The sequence below is a fragment of the Nothoprocta perdicaria genome, unplaced genomic scaffold, assembly GCF_003342845.1.
Source record: "Nothoprocta perdicaria isolate Ctin4 unplaced genomic scaffold, notPer1 scaffold_7, whole genome shotgun sequence".
Lineage (NCBI taxonomy): Eukaryota > Metazoa > Chordata > Aves > Tinamiformes > Tinamidae > Nothoprocta > Nothoprocta perdicaria.
In genome coordinates this window covers 1,464,671-1,485,185 of record NW_020455976.1, presented here as the reverse complement: position 1 = coordinate 1,485,185, position 20,515 = coordinate 1,464,671, and the positions used below count along the sequence as shown (strand labels likewise).

Sequence of the window (20,515 nt, the reverse complement as noted above, 5' to 3'; positions counted from 1 at the left end):
ATAGTTGGAGGGAGAGAATTGACAGTCAACACTGGATTTCCAAGCAGGTACCTTGTGTGCTACATGCTGTAGACTTGRAAAAAAAATACATCTGCACAACTGTTGAAGAATCTGGTGTTGGATTGCTCCAAAGAATTAGCAAAGGTTTCCAAAGCTTAGAATTGGGAGAGCCTTTTAAAAAGAAAGGTCTCTCTGGAAGCATCTTTCAAATATAATTTCAAATTTTACTTATACTAAGTGAAATAAATACAACAACACAAAGAGCTCTAACCTGACTTCAGTCAAAYCCTGAACTCTAACTGAATTAATTTATCTCTCCAAAAGCCTGAGACAAATGGGGAAGCTTGGACCTGCAGACATGAGATTAGAGTCCCCGAATCATTGAGGCTGAGGGACCTCCAGCTAAAGCAGGCTCATCACTTAATTCTGAATTCACTGAATTAATTAGTTGCAGGTAATCTCCACTGCTAGGTATCTGCTTCTCCCTCATTTTATGTACACAGGACTTCTGCCTTACAAGTCAAAGCTCCAGAGCTCAAGTCTCCCATTGCATCTAGAAATTAAGCCAACGAGCAGACTGTGTAATGTGTTCACRTGAGAAGAGCAGAGCTGCACTTGGCACTAGCTGCATCCCTTTTATTTCCTAAAGTAGCAGCAAGGACTACATGGGGTTGTGGGATCTGGAAGCAACAAAGGCACAAAAGCAAAGGCTGCAGTGCATTTCCTCTCTTCGTTTAGGAAGCAGTTTGCCATAATACGTGAAAGTGATGCAGGAATGTATGTGATGTGATGGAAATGTAGCAAGGTTCTGTACTCAGGCATGCAGATGTAGGGCAATATTGCTTATGCCATGTCTCATTACAGCTGTGTCTGCCCAGCCTCMGTCTTGTTACTGATTCGGAACTGAGCCACAGGTTTTTGAAGATGGTAGGAAAATTGATTGGACTGTTTTATGGATCCAAAGAAACATGAAGCCAAGTACTGCCACCATCTCAAACTGAATTGCAGCTGTRCTTGTCTTGCTTTTGCTTCCAGTGTCCTTTGACTCTTGCTGAACAGCTCAAATCACTTCCCACCTGCGAGAAGTGTGKAGAAAGAGGGCAGTGGTTGCCAGCAGCTTCTCCAAGTCCTCTCAGTGGGATAAGAGCCACGGCCTCGGGTGCCACGTGTGCCACRTAAGGGCAGGTCCGTGTGTCAGGGCTTGGGTGCAGCGGCGGGGCCGCGGACGGAGGTCAGGACCAGAATGGCAAGGGCAGCTGTCACCAGAAGCAGAGGGACATCAGCAGGTTGCGCAGGGAAGTTTTGCGTGGTTTTTGTCAGGTGTTTCTGTCATCTCCTCGGGTCTAGTTACTCCCAGCCTTTCTTGCTGCACTTGTCAGAGCAGAGAAAGCCCTAGCTGTGCTTAGCCTAACTTTTGCTATTGCATTTCTTCTTCTCATGCAGTAGCATTAAAATTGCAAACTTATAAAAAGCAGCAGTGTTCACAAGTCCCCTGGTGGTTAAACACTGAAATTGCTGTGACAGTAAAGGAGCTTCAGTGGGATGCACCCGCTCTAGGGCCCCGGGCTCGGGGAGTGTATTAGTTGTTTCCACATCTGTATTGGTTTTAAATTCAGGATGCAGTGTCTCAGCTTCAGAAAACCTTCAGCAAGGTAAAATAATTTCTTTACACATTTCAAATTTGACCCCGGTTTTAAAGGCTGTTTAAATGAACTTTGTAGGCCTAAGAGGTGTGTTCACTATCCTTTAGTTAAGTGAGACGTTTGTTTGCCAGCCCTCAAGGGGAAAGTCTGTGCCTTTGTGTGTTGTAGTGCCATTTGTGCTGCTGGCCCTCACCGAGGACCTTTCACACAGGGGTCTCCAAAGTCTTTACCAGTATTAAGGTTCTCTGTCTCTGGGGAACATGTATTGGKATCCATCGATTTAGTGGATAGACTCATTAAATAGAGTGCCTTGCTTATGGCAGCTTGAAGAGATAATGGGAAATTAGAAATAAAAYTCGGAAAGACTTGGCTCCCATCTTCATCTGTCATTTTTGTAGTGTTCAGCCAGCTTTCAGTTTATCAAGAATTAATCAGTAATAACCTGTGATTAAGAAGCTCTGCCACTCTTTCCATCAGGAGATCATAGAATCATAGAATGCCGAAGGTTGGAAGGGACCTCAGAGGTCATCGAGTCCAACCCCCCTGCTCACGCAGGGTCACCTAGAGCACGTGGCACAGGGCTGCATCCAAGCGGGTTTTAAAGATCTCCAAAGAAGGAGACTCCACAACCTCTCTGGGCAGCCTGTTCCAGTGCTTTGTCACCCGCACAGTGAAGAAATGCTTCCTTAAGTTCCTGTGGAACTTCCGATGCTTCAGTTTGAAGCCAGATGTTTCTCAGTGTTCAGCAGAGGGTGCAAAGCTCAGCAGGGCTTCACCTTCGGAGCTGTACCCGAAGTCCTCAATATTCCATGATGAAATGGGAGCACGTAATTCACCACCACAACTGGGGCAACCTGTCAGCTACGCTGGGCTTGTTCGGGCTGCAGGGAWGAATGAGACTAGCAGGACTTCTTTGTGCCACAAAAAATGAAGTTTTCATTTACTTTTCTTTTTTCGTTGTGCTGTGTACACATGGCTGGCAGGAGAATCCTTCAGCTGGTCTTGAATTGCATTTCAAGGTAGAGATTGGTTAATTAGAGCAATCCGAATGTTTCTAATCAGTTATATATATTCTGGCATTTGTTTCTACTGGATTCTAGGTAAAGTAGCAGATGGGTCTTTAATTATTTGCGTGGCAGTAAAAGGTAAAGCAAATAAAAATGATGGGCAGCACTGCCCAGTGCTTTGCCTAGCACCAGGTAGTCACTGCTTGGTGTCTGCAGCTTTTCTGGTKTGAGAGTGCTAGAGGGAGCTCTAACCCCTTGATCAGAGGAACAGGCTGGGAACCGTGTGTGCCTCTGCCGTGCTCTAACAGGAAACGTTGGATTCCCTTACTGTTTAATTTCATTTTGTATCAGAAAGTTGCATGTATTTTTTTCCAAACAGGATCCCAAATTGTTCTTCCTAGATGAGGAGATGCAAATGGTGTCATTTCAAGTATGAGTCCTAGACTTAATAGAGGCTCTTATGAACTGCCTCAAAATACAGGAAASGAGTGGTGATTGTATCATAGAGGTGTTTAACAAATAACATTATTAGGAAACTCTAATACTCTTATATACCTGCTTTCACAAAGGAGGGATAATTCTCACAACAGAGAACCTAAGGTTATTTAAAAGAGGGTATATGTAAAGCTGTTGCAAGTAAAAGCTATGTTACACAGCGTGTAGTTTTCTTTTAGAGGTTCAGACGATTATTATAGTAGAAGTTGAATAAAAAGGGGTTGGCAGTTGTTAGATTCACAGTGGGATACATTAATGCAGGAGGATGGAAGAAATTTCTCACATGACGTATTTGACACTATTTCCACTKGGATATGACGGGAATGTAACTGACCCTCAGAAGTGGGATGAAAGATAAGAGTAAACTCACCCTGTACAAAGGAAAATGCAATAGACTGAAGTTATTTTTTGGTCTCATTAAAAGAAATTAATAAAACCATACCTCTGAGTGACAGATTGGACCTCACATGGGATGATGAAGGGTGAAGTGGGACTAGCTGTTGTGTTCTGCCCCATTCTACTGGTTATTTCTGCAGCTTGCCATAGCCAAGCAGTTCCACTTTGATTAAGTCAGTTCTGGAGATGGAAGGCTTCTCCGGCCTCCAGTTTGAAGATCTTTCTGAAGCATTTTTGGCAGATAGGCATCAAACAAGTGAGAAGTCTCTGCTGTGGTAGTCTGTGACTATAACTTGCAGGTTCTGCTGCAATTGGAGTATCAGTTGACAGGGACAAAGTTCTCATGGGAAAAAGAGTGTGTCTTGCCAGAGAGGGATTATGGCTAGAGCAGTTTGCTTGGTGTTGGGACCACTTCTTGCCTTTTCTTCTTCCCTCTGCTTTCACATATTAACAGTGTGAACTCAGGCTAATGTAATTTCTGAATGCACAGAATTCAGTAGAGAATGTCCTTAGTTTGTATTTTTGGAGCGTGTTCCTCAGGCTGTGGCTGTCTTGCCAGGTACTAATGAAAGAGGGAGCCAACACAATCCTAGAGCATAACATCTTAGAAAAATTTAACTTGGGCTAGACATCCAGATGTCTCTAGTCCAAGCACTTACTCAAAGGAAAACCAGCTTCACATTTAGATCAGCTCGCTCAGGACTGTGTCCATGCAGACTTTGAAAATCTCCAAAGACAAATCTGGACAAATCTGTCAAGGTTTGGCCACAACCTACTGACCAGCATTGACCTGCTGCTGTGCAGGAGAATTTCTGACTTTTCCTCTGCGATGCTCTTCCCACCCACACACTTCAACCTTCTCTCTTCCCCCTGCCCCATTATTTTTTCTTTTACTTCCTTCCCTCTGTCAGAGCACTCAGCCAAAAGCTACCTGCTGCCCGGTGACCTGCTGCTAGCAACAGGGGTATGGTATCCATACGACTGATGTGATGTCCCCTTCTAGACATAGCCGTGCTGGTGGATAAGTGTGCTGCTCAGCCTCCGTCTGGCTGCTGCAGGTTGCTGCCCTCCAGGATCTGTCAGCAAAACTGCAAACCTGCTTTCAGTTAAGATGAGGTGTTTTAGCTTAGACAGTTTAAATAGCAGGTCTTTGCTAACAAGCTTATTTTGACTGAAGTAGGTTAGAGAGCGCTCCTGCGGCCAGCTCTGCCGGCAGATCTGAGTACATTTGCAGAGGGAACCAGCATGAGTGTGAATCTTGCAGCTCTTGAGACTGCTGCTGCGTTTCTGTTTGGTGCCTGCCTCCTGTTTGCCCCAGAAACACGCAGGGCTCCCGTTGCTGGAAGATACACTATACCATATCCACCAAATCCATGATATCCACCCTGTGTGCCCCTGCTCTGTTGCTCTGAATCACTAACCCACTCAGCTGTTGTTTGGTGTATTTGTGCCCTCCTTGTTGTTGGCAGCAGAATGCCCCTGCGAAAAGGAAACTCAGAAAGTGTTATTCTGCTTGGAGCTGTGTTCTTCAAGGCAGGCTATCTCAGAAGGCTTCTGGTTTTTGATAATAAAGGCTTTACACTGACAGAACCATAGCATTCTGAAGACCTCAGTGGCTTTATTGAGTGCAGACACTTGGTCTTTCAGGTCTTTCTCCTTCCCTGCTGCAATGGTGCTCTGTTCCCAGCTGTATAATCTTTATTCCTCAGCTACATTTTAAATCATTCAAGTCCACCTACCTGTTCCRTGCTGCTTTTCTCTGAGAGTTAAGGGAGTACTTGGAGCAAAAGAAAATCAACAGTAACACCCATAAAGAGCAACTTCACTCAGGCAGTAGATCATGCTTGGGTGTTTTTAAAAACAGAAGCAACTGTTCCAGGAAACTCTGAAACTGCTGCTTAGAGCATAGCTGGTACCTTTCCCTGCCATAAATGAGCCTTTTGCTGCTCCTGGCTCTTACTGCATGACTTTAGTAGACCGGTTCTCCARGTGATAATGTGCATGTTCCTTCCCACTATTAGCAGCAATAACGTGTAATAGTCCCAACAGTTCAACATGGGTTCTGATAACCATTTTGAGCAAGGAAATAATTCTTTTTGGTGACTTTCACTTAAAATCATCTACCAGCACTCTAGGACCTGCTCTGAAATTTGTTTATCATCAATTTACACCTGGTGAGACGGATGCTGTGCAGAGCAGCGGTGTCAGACCTCCCTCCCACCCGTCTAGGTATGCATTTGGTTGGGGATCTCACTTTGGGAAAGGAGCATATGCCAGTGTTGTGCTGATATAAGCAGGTTTCTCATCAGCACTTGCTGTTTTCAAAGCCAACTTGGTGTTAATGGGGGAGGAGGAGGAGAGGGACTCCCGAATCACATGCGTGCCTGGTGCCAGACAGATTTTATTTTGCTAGTTTTCACCAGCACTTAAAATCTAGATGGAAGACCTATTTCAACGGAAAGTTTTCAGTAAGAGTCACGAGCTTCCAGACAATTAAACTTTATGGGTCTGTCTGAAACATTAAGTATTAGCTTAAAAGAATAGTTTTTTAATCTCGTCTCCTCGTTGCTGTTTACTGTTTAGCAGTGTGGGAGGGGAGGTGTTATTGCTGCTCGTGGGATAGCTGGGGTGCAGATGCTCRCACTGTGACCGGCCTCCTCAGCCTGTTACTTCTCAGGTCCTAAAATAAAGCAGCCTGTTCCCTTTCCTCCATGTGCAAGGTAATGTCCTTAGCCAGGTGCCCTTCAGGCTGACACCATATCAGAGATATTTAGATGGTACCTCTGAAAACTATTGGCCCCCCAGGATTTGAGGAAGCACAGCAGCTTAGGCTGCTGTGTCCAGCTTAATTCTAGTGATCTTTCATCTAGATGTAGTCTCTCTTATCGCAGCTCTTCYGCAGTGTGATTAGAAACCAGGCACGGGCAAGCAGCTGAGGGCCAAAGCTGATTTCAGTATAAGCGTGTGTTTTGAATTTGCACTTGAAAATAAGTAGTAATGACGCTGTGGTTTCTTTCATGGGGCTGTGTTTTGACTCTCAGATGTGATTGATGATCATCCCTTCCTGGGTTACGTTTGTCTTGCAGAATGTCTGAGGGAGCTTTGCAGTGTGGAAACTAATTCAGTCCGGAGCGAGTGAGTCTGTCTGTACGCTAAGCCTATGGTTGACCTSCTGGAGGCCGCTGTGTAAAACAGAGGCAGGCAGAAACAGGCGGCTTTGAAACCGAGCTTTTAAAATAGAACTAAATGGAGTGAGTTGCTAAATGACCTGGTGTTGTAGCTTCTGAGCTCTGTCGAGGCAGGTGCTGGAGAAGCAGCTTAACCCTGTGGTGGAGGAAGATGAGATGTGGGCTTGGCTGCTCTTGTCCTGTGGGTGCTGTGGCTGCGAGGCCCCRCTCTTTGTGGTGAGACCCCCCTTCCTGCTCTGCAAACTCTCCAAGCCAAGGAGCTCTTTAATAGAAGTTGCTGGTAAGCAACTATAAAGGATTCCTTCCCTCTCTGCTTAGCCTTGGCAGTTTGGGATTCAGTTCTGCRGCATTTGGTAATTACAGGCGCAAAGAGGAAGAAGTCAGCCATAGAAATGGAACCTGTGTCCTGCTAATTACACTGCGATGCTGCCTCTGGGCCATGCAAATAAACCCCTTGTGATGGGGGCTTAAAGCACCAGCTCTGCCCTTTAGCGTGGAGGCCTGGGGTACACACTCAGCTCCAATTCATTATTTTTGTTACTTTGCTGCATTGGAGCGGTGTTTCATTGCRGGCAGCAGCAAGCAGTGTCATGGCCACACAAGCAGCTTTGCCCTGTTAACCTTCRCTAGCTGATAGTGGCTTTGCAAATACCAGACTGAAATAGCTCGCTGCCACGGTGGTACTTTTTAATCCCTCCGCTTTTCCACCCAGCTTCCAGCATGCCGCAGAATTCCTGCGCTGCGCCCYGCTGCCGAAGCTGCTTTCACGTCTGCATATTCTTCCCGGGGTTAGTCCTGAGGAGTATTTCAGGATGCACACACGAGCGTGGCCTCACTTTTATCGGGAAGTTGCGCTCTCTTCTTCCCCCATCCTGCACATACACCTCACCGGTACCTTTCCTTGTCATCCCATGACTTGTTTTTTCCCCAATGTCTTTTATCTTTTGAGTAAAGTTTGAACAGTACGCAGAAAGTTAACTGCCTGGAGTCTTTTAAATATAAGTAACACGCACCCAGTAATAAGCTGTCGGTTGTTTTTTTGCTGCCTGCAAAGAAACATAAACACAGCGCTCATTTCTGGCAGGTTTTTACTGTCAGAGTTTCTCCTATTATATTTATCTTACAATTTGCCAGGGGGTGAAGTTATTAAGTTTTAGCAGCAGCCATCGATCAAGTTCACAAGTTAACACGATAAAGGCTCTGTGCCGCTCCGATCCGGGAAAATGATGATCCTCACTCGGTAATTAACTAAATGAGAAAGTTAAATCTTACTTGAGAGCTGGGAGAGATGAAAGAGAGGTGTTTGTCAGCTTCTCAGTGGAAATTAGAAGCAGTTTTCTGCAATTCCCTAAGCTGCTGCTCTGTCATATTTTACATAAGCACTGGGAAAACGTCTTGTAATTAGTGCTGTCATGGAGGATTTTTTTTGCTGAAGGATGTTGGAATAATTCATTAGATTATCAAGAAAGGCTTGTGTCCTGAAATGATTAGCACAGTGAAATTTAAACCATTAACGATAACAAGTTTAGAGCTTGCTGCAGTGCAGAGGCACCCGGGGTATGTCTGTGCCTATTTCAATCATTTCTTATAATTAAACATTATGTCCTCTTTTTTTTCCCCCCCTTCACTGAGACCCATCCAAAATTCCTGTTAAGGTGGCTCTGTCTAAATCAGTGACTTAACCACGGCTGGCAGCACAGGCAGTTAGAGGTGAAACGCTGCACTTGCAAATAAGCAACAGAAGACACTTGAGGCACAGCCCGGCATCCCAGTGAGTATTGGAAGAAGGGGAGGAAGCACAGGGTGACCTGTTGGTGCTGGGACATCAGGAGGAAGTTCCTTCTGCATTGAGAAAAACTCAACTGGGAAATTTGAGGCAATGGTCTAAGCCCTCGGTCTTTCCAGAGCTCCAGGGTGAAGATGTCTTGGCGGCTCAGAAGGTCCCAAACCTCGTTGGGGCTGCTGAAGACACTCTCAATCTTCTAGTAGGAAACAGCTTCTCTTTTAAGACAAAGAGATTTATTTTTATATCAAGAAGTGTATAAACTGAATTCATCCACGCTATGAAAAGTCCCTTAACAAAGTCCCCTGCAATGGTTAGAGGACACTGGCTTTTTGTTTTGTTTCTAAAAAAAATAGCAACTTCTGTTATTCATGGAGAAACACCTGTATTAAGACTAGAGAATTATTATCCTGGTGCTTGTTTTTTTCTGTGCCGTAGAAGGATCCCTAGTCCCCTGTACTGAACAGAAATAAAAAGAGCCTTCATTGTCGTAATTGGGCTACAGCTGTGAAATACCTGGGTTGTTTTGTCTTCTGAGCAGAGCAGTAAACTTATCTAGACTTTATTTATCTATGCTGAAATATTGCGCTTTCCTATAGTTGCAAGCCATTATTTAGATTAAACTCCTCTGTATATTAGTCCTCTTCTACCTCACTGGGTATACAAATGTGCTTTGTGTTAAATGTAGCCATTTAGAGAAATGGTCTTGTAATTATGAGCTGCAATGGAGCATAGTACGTAGATCCCTGAGCTAGTACCAACCTACGGCATGGAGTCCCCCGGGGTTCCTGGCACAGCTTGTGGCTCGGGTACACCACGTAGGAGGACACCTGTAATGTTCTTGCACCTGCGTTGGCTCGCCTAGAACCATGGGGGAGATCTCTSAGCCCTCGCTCACAGGGCCAAAGCTGCCTTCGTGGCTTGGGGGATGCAGAGCAAGAACGGCCTTTTCTCTTCCAAGTTGGTCCTTTGCTGTGTTGCACCCAGGCTCCCTCCCAGGGTGACACACTGCTGAGGCTTAGGGTTCCTCACTTTTGGAAGTGAAGCTCATGGAAAGGGCATATGAAAGCACTTGGATTGCTTTTGGAGTTGCAAAACTCCACTTTTGCAGTTGGATATTTAATAGAGCTGTAGGCATTGCACATGTAGCAGTTTCCAGCTTAGACCTGGTTATTGTTTGAGGAGAGGGAAGAGGTTGGAGACTACTGCACGCTATGGCAAATAGTTACTGTTCCTGTGCTGAGGTAGTTTGTCATGAACTAGAGGCAGAGGATGGGGATGGTTGAGTCATCAGGGTTTCTCGGGAAGCCAAATCGATTGTCTGGCTGCTAGTAACCATTACCCCCGACATGCTTTAATAATACAGATGCTTGATGCTGTTGCTTTGTTGTTGCCTTTTTTAATAACAGGCCTTTTTCACTGAACTCCCTGGTGGGTTTTCAGGAATCTTCAAACGGAAGTTTTGGAATGTTGCTCTTAACTGTAGCTGCAGACGTCCTGGGTGAGGCGTGTGGGGTCCTCTGCAGAGGAGGAACCTCTCTCTCAGGGAGGCTGAGCGCGGGCTTAGACCACAGGGCCTGTCCCACACGCTGTGGCCCCTTGACTGCTTTTCTTTGCTCCTTGCAGAGGGAAACTGGGGCAGGCGACGGTACGGTGTAGGGCTCAGGCTGATGTGCTCAGAATATGACCAAAGTATACACAGCAACCTAAAAAAATCCAGGTTTCCCCCATCTACTAATTTAGATGTGCACCTTGTGACACACAGAGCGCTTTTCACAAGTGCCCTCAGTGAGCAGCTCCTCCAAATAAAGGGCGGGCTGCTACGAGTGTTGGACCCCGCGCTCCTAATTCACTCGCGCTTCCCGCCCTGGGGCCTGGCGTTCACGTGCGATGGCGGCGGGGTGGCTTGGCTCGTCCCGACCGAGCCATCTGCTCGCGTGCACGGATGTCATTACTCGTCCTCTGCAGATGCTGCAGCTCCTGGTGGCGACACGGGCCTGAAGCCCCAGAGGTTGTGGGGAGGTTGTGGGGGCCGAGGTGGGGTGGGAGGCCGGAGCGCCCGGAGGAAACAGGCTCTCCAGCTCCGGAAAGAGCATCCTAAGTTTTGTGGATTTTCTCTAAAACACTCATAAACGAGTAGCTGGGTGGGTTTTAAAGTTRTTGTAAAGGGTTTCCCTTTGTGTTCCAGTGTAAAAATGTTCCCTGGRTAGGGGAGGTGTTGAAGTGCAAGAATTTTGTACTCCAGAGAAACGAGGAATTTCTGCATTCTAATCCCAGTTCTGAGAAACAGCTCCTGTGGTCTGTGAACAACTCCCTAGTTGTTTTAACTCATGAATTAATCCGTGCCTTAATACTAAATAATAAGGTATCTAGGTTTAAGTATTTGTTTTTCCTTCAAAGTCCRTAAAATCTCCCTGATGAGATTAATGCCTAAAACCAACCTTCACAGTGGAATAGAAACATGACATCTCTAAATATAAATTTTATGTATTCTCATTCTGTAATTTGTTTTTAATGATTTGATAATTAATAGAGAACCACTAAATGTATTTTGGAAGTAAAAAAAAAACACTAATAATATTGAATTTAAAAGTGCTATCTAATGTCAAACCATTGCAGTGAACTAAAGAATGTTTTCTGTGGGAATTATCTACAGTAGCAAAATGAGAATTATTGAGGTCGGAGCTGTATGGATACCTTTTTGCAGCAACACTTCAAAGCTTGTTTTAAATGTGTGCCCATAGTAAGTATTTTTAAATTAAGACTATAAAGAAGGGAGCCTGTAGCCATAATTAAACCTGAAAAGCAATAGAAAAGTAATTTATGTACCATTTAATACAAACTGTTTGTTTACTGGTATTGGAAAAATAATCTCCCAACAAACAGTTAAAGCTGCTTTGACAAATGACGGACTTGCAATGCAAAAGTGGGCTTTTCTTCCAGGTAAATCATTTAAAATGCAAGAATTATACCCTGCTATCAAGTAATAAATTGAAATGTGAGCATTTTGTTAGGTCCCAGAAACTCTCTCCAAGTTGAGCCCCTCTGACAATATTTTAACAGTTCTCAGAAAATTTAAGATATTTAATTCTGTGAAAGAAGTACATACCAGATATCAGGGTGCATTTCAGGAGGCTCTACCCTTAAGACATAATTTTATGCTAAAAAGAATTGTTGTTTAGGTTTTTATTAGCCATTTCATACATTTCCTATTAATTTCAGGAGTGGTCCATTCTTTCTAAGAAAAACAACATGAATGCAGTTTTCTGTTGGTGCATTGAAGTAATTGATAACTGTATAYTAGGAATCCATCTGCCTTTTTACCATGTGCAAGATGTAAATAAAGATGTTTGTGTATGGAATTGCCCTTCATCATTTCCCATCTCACCATTTGTGTGCAGCACCGGTGCAGTCCATGTTCTCAACCAATTTTATATATCAGAAAGCTTTTTCTCCTGTTATTAAAAAAAAAAAAAAAGTTATAAAACATCTTGAGCTTCTTTTCACATGTATGTTTTGTTTTCTGTCCTTCCCTTTCACAGACCAAACTTGCCAATGGCACTTCCAGTATGATTGTGCCCAAGCAAAGAAAACTCTCTGCAAGCTATGAGAAGGAGAAGGAGCTCTGCGTCAAGTATTTTGAACAGTGGTCCGAGTCTGACCAGGTGGAGTTTGTAGAGCACCTCATCTCCCAGATGTGTCACTACCAGCATGGACATATAAACTCATACCTCAAACCCATGCTGCAGAGGGACTTCATCACTGCACTGCCAGGTACTGCTGCGAGCAGAGGAAGGTTGAGTCTCCGTTTTGTCTTTCAGAAAATGCTGCTGCTTGGCTTTCTGTGACCATGGCCAGTCCTGCTGAAGAGTCCTRTTTTACCATCAGTTTGCAAAACAGATGATAACATTTTACAATATGAAATGTAGTAATATTTTGTTTAGTGTTCTTAGTGTCTTTCAAGGTGTGATCTAAAATCAATGTGGCTTGGCTAGAAGTAAGTGATAGATCTGCTCAGTATGCAAAGGAAGCACAACACTGGGCCTCTGCCCAGTTGTACTCATAATGCCCCTAACAATGCACGAATAACAAAAGTTATACAAATGAAAACTACTCTTATTTTTGGTCATTCAGGYGGGTTTTCTTACCTGTTGTTTTACTTCTTTTACTTGTAAGATACTTCCCTGAAACTGAGTTGATTTTTTGTGTGGGTGTGAAATGCAAGCATAGGACAACACAGAGCAGAGCAAAGARCAGAACTGTTACACATATTTGCACCAAGGTAGTGCTTTCCATTAAGATTATTTTCCTGACTGTTCTCAGACAGGGCATTGGATGAATTTCCCCAGAATGCATACATTAAAATAGYATATAGGCAGCTTTGTATTGTTCCTGTCTCATAAATGAAAGGAGTGGGAGATAAAACATACTTTAATTTATACAGCAGTAGAATCTCAGAACCAGCAAGAAATTCCTACCTACTTTTTTTTTCAGACCATTAAATCATATCTCTATGGATTGATAGTTAATAGATCAGCATTGCAACAGCTTAGCGCCTTAGTTTCAGATGGACCTGAGTAGGAAGTGCTACAGTTTTTGCCTCTTGTTTCTTGCACAAAACTTGTGTGGACGCGTTTGTAGAACTGTGTTCACCATGTTCAGCCCACTTGTTTTCCTCAGAAGGGGTTTTGCAACCTGACATTTGAATTCTAGAGCTGGAAGAGCAAAAAGCAAGCTAAGAATAAAGGCACTGCAGGAGTGTTGCTATGAAGTTAAATGTGTAGACTCTCTGGATTTTTAAGCTCATTGTGCGCAGTAATCGAATGGCTATTCTAGTGTTTAAAAAAAAACTTAGTTATGCTAAGTACCTGCTTTATGTGAGTCTTTAGTAGTCCAATGGCAATAATCTCGTGCACTTAGAGCAGCTTTACAACTTGTGAAGCTGTTYTGTGTCAGGAAAATGGAGAGGATTTTGAAAGGGCACTGGTTTCTCCACTTTTAAAGTTGAAGTATACATATAGTTATATCCACTTTTTTTCCAGTTCTTTCTCCATTGTGCTACATAAAAACAAGCCACCATATCTCATTCTCCCTTGTTTAAGTTCATTCTTCAGGCTTTTTCCTGAAAGTTTTGGGCAAGCATTAGAAGTAGTTTCAGAAGCACCCAACATTTCCCTGCTTTTGTTAGTATGTTTTTCACAATAGTCAAGTACCTCTGTCTTTAAATTTGGCTCCCTCAGAGTGTAAAGCAGATAGGAATTAGGCAGTTAGTAACTGAGTATTTGAAGAGTTAGGGGAATAGTGTGCCTAGATAATGCATGTGAATGGATTTGCATGTTTGTGAAGTGCTCATGTCCTAATGACTATAATTTCAAGAGAGAAATTGCATGGCAAAGAATTGCACTGGCTAAAAGTGCAGTCAGGGAAAATGTCATGAGGAACATGAGTGGAAAGGGAAGGTGAGAAACTGCTAGGAAAGAATTTTGCTCATGGAGGTTGTAGGCCCCATGAAATCCTCTTCATCAAGGTATTATTGAAAGCATTTTAAAAATTAGAAGGCCTCAAGGACAGTAGAAGCCTTTATTTAAACCTAGCATTAGGAATTAAGTTGCATAAGCTAAAATAAGCTAAACTCTTTAAGGATTTTCTAGCTTTCTTGAAACCTCAAATGCTTGACAAGTTTGATTTTACACCTTCGTTTTCTCTCCTAGTCTCCCTCTCAAGTAAATTAAGCAATAAAATTACTCCAAGATCCTGATGCATCTTGTCTCTCTCCTCCTAATGCTGTCCCATAGAATGCCTGTGTTTTCAGGTAGTTTTATATCACGAACATGCCTTTTTAATTCAGAGTAAAATTGGTTCAGGTTGTGTTCCCAGGACTTTGGACAGCATTAAGGTTGTTTGAATAACCCCGATTAAACATGCATTTAACAAACTTTGTTCCATTTCTCAAAAGTATGCTCTCRGCTTAGAATTGCCAAGCAGTTAACATTTTTTATGAGGAAAGTCATTTTTAAGGGTTTCACGTGTGAAATAACTGAAACATTCATTCGGCTCCAGCTGCCTAGGACTGCACTGTACTGCAAGGATAACTTGGCGTGAAAGGCTGAAGGGCTAATCAGGTTTCACATTAGTTTATCAAAACCTTTTGTGAAGGGAAACTTCTCTTTTTTTTTTTTTTAAGAAAATGATGCTTTGGGGTATACATGTCTGTGTGAGCTGTGCTCTTCTTAAACGGAATAATAATAATGAGTTTGTAGCTGGGTATAATTTTGCCCGTTCATTCACCATAAGGGGAGTGAAGGGCTGCAGAAYAGCAGTATTAAGGGGAAGGGGATCAATGGCAAGAGTGACTTACAGTGATGGAAATATTTAATCCACCCCTCAATGGCAGGATTTCAAGTGCATCTACTGATAGTCTGTTGTGGATCCGAGGCAGAGCTGTAGAGGATTATCCTGCACAGTTTATGCTGTGCAGCCCTCTTTTATGCCACTAATCTATGCCCCAGATGCAATCACTTTTGCTCCCCAAAAACTCACATAAAGCCACTAGGGTATTTGTAAAACCTTAGTGGGTATGTGGGTATCTTTGGGCTGCTTGGRATCCACATAGGGGGAAATGGGAAAGCAAATGGGCTAACTTCACCCCACTGGACAAAGTGCAGGATGGCAGATATGAGGGCTGGAGAAGCACAACATTGTTGTCCACCCTGTTATCCACCCAAACGAGTTGTAAATGTCCTGCAGGTTCCAGTTTTTCACCAAAACATCATCTCTCTATAGATCACCATAAAATCACAAACACACTTTTTAAAGAGTTTTATGCAATAGGTGTCTATATCTTTTTAAATTAAAAGTGTAGTAAAGGCTGCTGAGGCTTTTATATTGCAGGTTGACATCTAATTTTGCATCTATAAAGATAAGAAATATCAGGCTTCTTTCTCCACTCTGTGACTGCATGCGGTACCATTCACACGCCTTTTGCACTTTATGAATGGAAGTATAAGATGTTGGACACCAGCATAACTGCCTCAAAGTGTAACTGTATTTGGAAATGACTGTAAAAATATACAGGATGTTTGGAAGGAGTAAGAAGAGACACGATGAGTTCTTTTGTGCATGGAGAGATCATTTTGAGCTGTTGGTTAATGAGAAAGTGAAGGTCGGAGCCCGCATCGTCTCGTGARCTCTTAATAAAAATCAGCTGATGGCAACTTGGTGTTTGCTGCAGAATGGCCCTGTGGCTGTAAAAATGCCTGTGCCACCTCTGCCTTGTGGTCGCTGGCAAGTGGAGCCTTGTTTTCAAGGCTGTCATTTTAAAGGCAGGAAAAGATGCATTTAGCTGTGTTCCACATGTGAAGAGGAGGGAAGATGCATGTAATGCCAATCTGCCATGCTTCCTTTTTGCTTGGTCTGAACGTTATGCCTGGAGGGTGATGGGGTCTGTCCTGCAGCTTCCCCAAAGCCCCTGAAACTTGACGCGTGAAGTGCGATAATCTCTTGACTCTGCGTGTCTCACTTGCGAACTGAGCTGCCTCCAAGAGGAATTGTGCTCATGCGGCAGCTCCTTTGATAGGCATCATATTCCTCTGAAGTCTTGCTAGTGGTAAAATTTGAGTGGGTAAGGGCAGATTTTTAGTGGATAAATCCATCCAGCCTAAGTAACATAGCATGACCTTCCCCAGCCCCCAGGTATTCAAGTTACACTAGCCTGTTCGGTGCTAATCAGGCTATGGAGCCAAAGCCCTGTAATTGTGGTAGTTGCTTGTTTCTTACTCTGTTGCCTTATATTTTACTCCAACCATGCTTGGTATTCAACCTGGAAAATATTTGCAAATTTTACCACTTTGGTGCATATTTCTCTCCACCCACTGAAATAAATGCCACCAGCAAACCTGCTTAGCTTTCTCYTTAGCCTGCCTCTTCTTCCCTCCACTTCCCTGTGCATCTGCATATTTTTCCCTCCCCCGTGTCTAAAGGTACCATTACCCTTCAGGGCACACATTGGGAATATATATTTTTTTCTTCATTACGTTTAAAAGCTACTGCTTTAGCAAAAACAGCTTTTGAGCCGTTGGAACATGAGAACAGCTGTAGCAGTGAGATGAGAAATGGTCCTAATATAGAGAGATTTTGGGGGCTGCGTTGCTGAGTTGGAAATGCCATCCATAGAATATCCCCCTAGTGCTAAAACCCATCGAAATAGATTGGAATGACTTCTTGGATTCTTTATTATTTTTAATGACTTGTTGTGTTATATCCAAAGGAAGTTGGAGAACGCTGTTCACTCCTGAACTTAGCTGCAAATGCTCTTCTGTGCCTTTGGTCCAGCTCTGCATGCAGAAGAGTAGCTGCAAAAGGCRTAGGGAAGAGCGGGTATCTTAACCTCCCCAGCAAGTAACGAGTCTGTCTTTTTCCTCCCCTAGCTCGGGGACTGGACCACATTGCAGAGAACATTCTGTCCTACCTGGACGCGAAGTCGCTGTGCGCGGCGGAGCTGGTGTGCAAGGAGTGGTACCGGGTGACGTCGGACGGCATGCTGTGGAAGAAGCTCATCGAGAGGATGGTCAGGACAGACTCCCTGTGGAGGGGCTTGTCCGAGAGGAGAGGATGGTGAGGTTCCCTTTCGTGCCTTCCTGACCGTGTTTGAAATGCGTTACTCAGCAYCTCAAAACTTCTTTTGGGTTGCACGACTGCTTACAGCGAAATTGGGGAGTTGGGGTTTCTCTCCAGGGCTTTATGTGGCTCTACAGGCAGTCTGGGGGCTTCTTTCTCACCTTGCTCCTCTGATCGTGCTCTTCTCCCGCTGTGACAAGTGAGATGTACAGAGTGAGATTTTTACGCCCAGCTGTCATTTGGTTCAAATTAAGAAGCTGTGTACGCCCCAGGGGAACACTAAACTTGTCAGCAGTTCAGAGGAGTTTTTTTAGGGGTGGCAATGGGGCAGCATGTGCTATGAATTAGTTGTTGTCTGATAGGTCTGTTTGTTTTCCTCAGCAGATTTTCACTATTAGATATCTGTTTAATTTTCAAACTGGAAGCTGAGGRTAGGTACCACGGAGAATAGGGGACTTTAGAAATGCAGATAGATTAGTTAATAATCATCTGGAATAGCCTTACTAGAGTGTGGGTCTCACTCAAGTTTGAAGCTGCTCTGTTAACATTTCATTAGAACTTTCCCTCTCAAGGGTACCTCCTTTAATACATAATTTTCTTTTCCAAGGGTGTCCCTAGGATGTTGGCAGAAAGGAAGCTGGGTATGAATATTTCATAAACAAGATAAAAGTGACAGCTCAGGCATTTTGGTTGCTATTAAAAAGAAAAAGATACCGAGTTGCAAACAAAGACTTGTGCTTCACGGTTAGTTTTGTTGGACTGTTTGTCTCGGGAAGTGAAGGCGAGTAAATCACAATTGTGAAATCTCCTTCAAAAATAAGTCCTCTGTTGATCTCCTTCCAGGAGCCTAATATGTATAAAAAGAGTAAAGAACCACAACCGTGACCCAGTTAGCTTTTACATCTCCTGTAGTGGCTTGGTCTCTCTTGGACTTTTGCTTTTTATTGTTGAAAGTCTGTAAGTCTGAAGAAAGATTAGGTAGTCTCTTCTGCTCCCCAAAGGCAGAGCGAGCTGCTTCTAGTCATCCCAGGTGCTTCTGCAACTCAGCTTTGAAAACCTTCACTGATGGAGATTCCCCGTGCCTTCCTTCCTTGGTCAAGCAATTCCATTGCTTCCCTATCTTTACTGTTAGAAAGACTTTCCTAAATTCTAAACTCAGTCTTTATTACTGCAGTTCATCCTGTTTTATTTGCCCTGCACAGACATAGAAGGCAGTTTCTTGCTCTCTTTTTTGCAGTTTTTCACAAGTTTGACAATAATCATGTTTCCTGCGTACTGGATGCACTCAGCAACCCTAGTCCTGTGCTTTGTTGTTTGCTTGTCATTCATAGTTTACTTGGGCTGAATCCTCAAACCCACCATTAGCCCCTCCACTAGTGGAGGATGATGTCCCAGCTGGACTTACTATGGCCAGAGGGACACCAGAGTTGGATAGTTTGGGATTGCTTTTCATGTCTTATGGAGGACACTCCAGTTTATGTTCAGCAGGAGAAAATGTGCTTTTTTTAATAGTAGTACAATACTGTTATATGGTCCTTTCAACAGCCTTTTTTATAGCAGCTGTTCTTGGCCAGTGCTCATCATCTTGCATGTTTATATTATTACGAAGTCCTGAACTTTGCTTTTGTCTTATTGAATTGAATTCTGTTTATTTCTTAACATTTCTCCAACTTTATTTCTTAATATTTCTCTACCTTATCAGGAACATTAAAAGCATAATCTAACCCTGCAAAATGCTTGTAGCATCTCCCTGTTTYAGTATCATTGTCCGTGTAATAAATGTGGCCCCATTCCATCCTTTGTCAGTAAGGAAAATGCTCTGTAACAGTCTGTTTAGGAGACATCCCCTGCAAGGACCAGCTGCCTTCCTGTTTGACAGTGCACCATTAGTAACCCATTCTGTGTGGGCACCCTTGAGCACTTAGCACTTCCAGCAAGACTGTATCTCCTTTTCATTTTTTAATAAAAGACCTGCATTTCTCTTCTGTTCTCTGGAACTTTATACCTTCTCTGCAGCTCATCGAGGTAATAGCTAGTTATTCTGAAGTTACTCCCTCCAAGTTTAAGAAATTGCATTAATACTCCTTACTAGGCTTACAGACACATGCTATTTCTAAAACACAGTTACAAAATGGTGCTTCTCATCTCAAAGGGGGCAGTTGTAACCTGTTCCTGCACCTCTTCTCCATGTCTGTGCTGCATCCTGGAGGTTGTTCTGCTACAGCTGGAGCAAGTTGTGCAGGCTCTTTCAGATTGCCCTCTGGTTACCTCTAGAAGATATAACTGCAGGAATGGCAGGATGGATAAGAGAGGCAGACAAGAAATATACGGTGTAATTGCATCTCTGCCATACAGAGCTTTATAGCTTGTAATCAGCCCTATGAATGGCACAAGGAAGTGACTAGGTGGACAGTTCAGAGTGATAGATGGCTGGTGTTATTTGCTTACAGCTTCTCGCTTAGCTCGGCACATGGGCTGCCTGATTTCAGCATGAGCAGTCTGTGGTTTACAGCAGAAACCACCCAAACTAGCCTTCCCTGCCAGCTAGTCAGGGAGCAGAAAGGGTTAGAAAGAGATTTAGAGAAGAATAAAAACAGAAGCCCAGAATCAGGGCTTTATTATGTCCATCTGAATAGTAGATTATGTTGGCCAGTCATCAGAAACTGCCGACAATAGTTTCTTTTATCAGAGAGGAGGGCTGTGGAAGTTCCAGCAATCCCTTAGCTATACATGCAGYAAGGCTCAGTTTGTAGGGAGACAAGACCGTTCTTTAGGTCAGCTGATAAAACTGGAAACAACAGTGAGGTTTTCAGGCAGATAGGGTCATATACATACTGTCCTACACCTATCCCAGATCATCCAGGATGTGCCTTGCTCATTTTGCATATCTCCAAAATATTTTCAGTTTCCCTGGAGCAGTAATGTTGATTCTCTTGCATGGACTTCCAGGTTACTATTTCACGTAGATGACAGTGAATAAAGGTCCATGAAAGCAGCTCTCTTTCAGTACACCCTAAATAGTTTCTTTTTTTTTTTTTTTTTTAAGAAGTTTCAAAGTGCTTTTCTTGAGCATTTATTTGGCTTGGTCAGTGTTATATAATATATATCTCCTTAAAAACAGCCTTGAATCATGGTTGAGCTTTCTCTAACGCAAATTTTACAGAGTACAGGAGGGCAGCTCACACAGTGCCTCGCAAATGAATTTCAAGCTATACTGCGTGGAAAGGACAAGAAAGAAATGCACAAGGAAGTATTAAACAATTAATTATAGCGTAATGGAGAAAGGGAGGGGGAAGCGGAGCGCTGGCCCAGCGTAGACCCTGCGCCTCTGATGCCAGGATTACACTCGGAGGCATTTGTGCCTCTCTCCGTTTTGTGAGGCATGGT

At 43.5% G+C, this 20,515-nt stretch overlaps 1 protein-coding gene across 2 annotated transcripts in view; it reads left to right on the top strand.

Moving 5' to 3' along the window:
* Positions 1-20,515, top strand: part of BTRC (beta-transducin repeat containing E3 ubiquitin protein ligase) — a 112,814-nt gene that overhangs the window by 70,923 nt on the left and 21,376 nt on the right. For both annotated transcript variants that reach the window (XM_026050515.1, XM_026050514.1), the window contains 2 exons: positions 12,055-12,286; positions 16,939-17,125. In XM_026050515.1, coding sequence (XP_025906300.1) covers positions 12,055-12,286; positions 16,939-17,125 — 419 coding nt within the window. The remainder of the gene's footprint in view (positions 1-12,054; positions 12,287-16,938; positions 17,126-20,515) is intronic.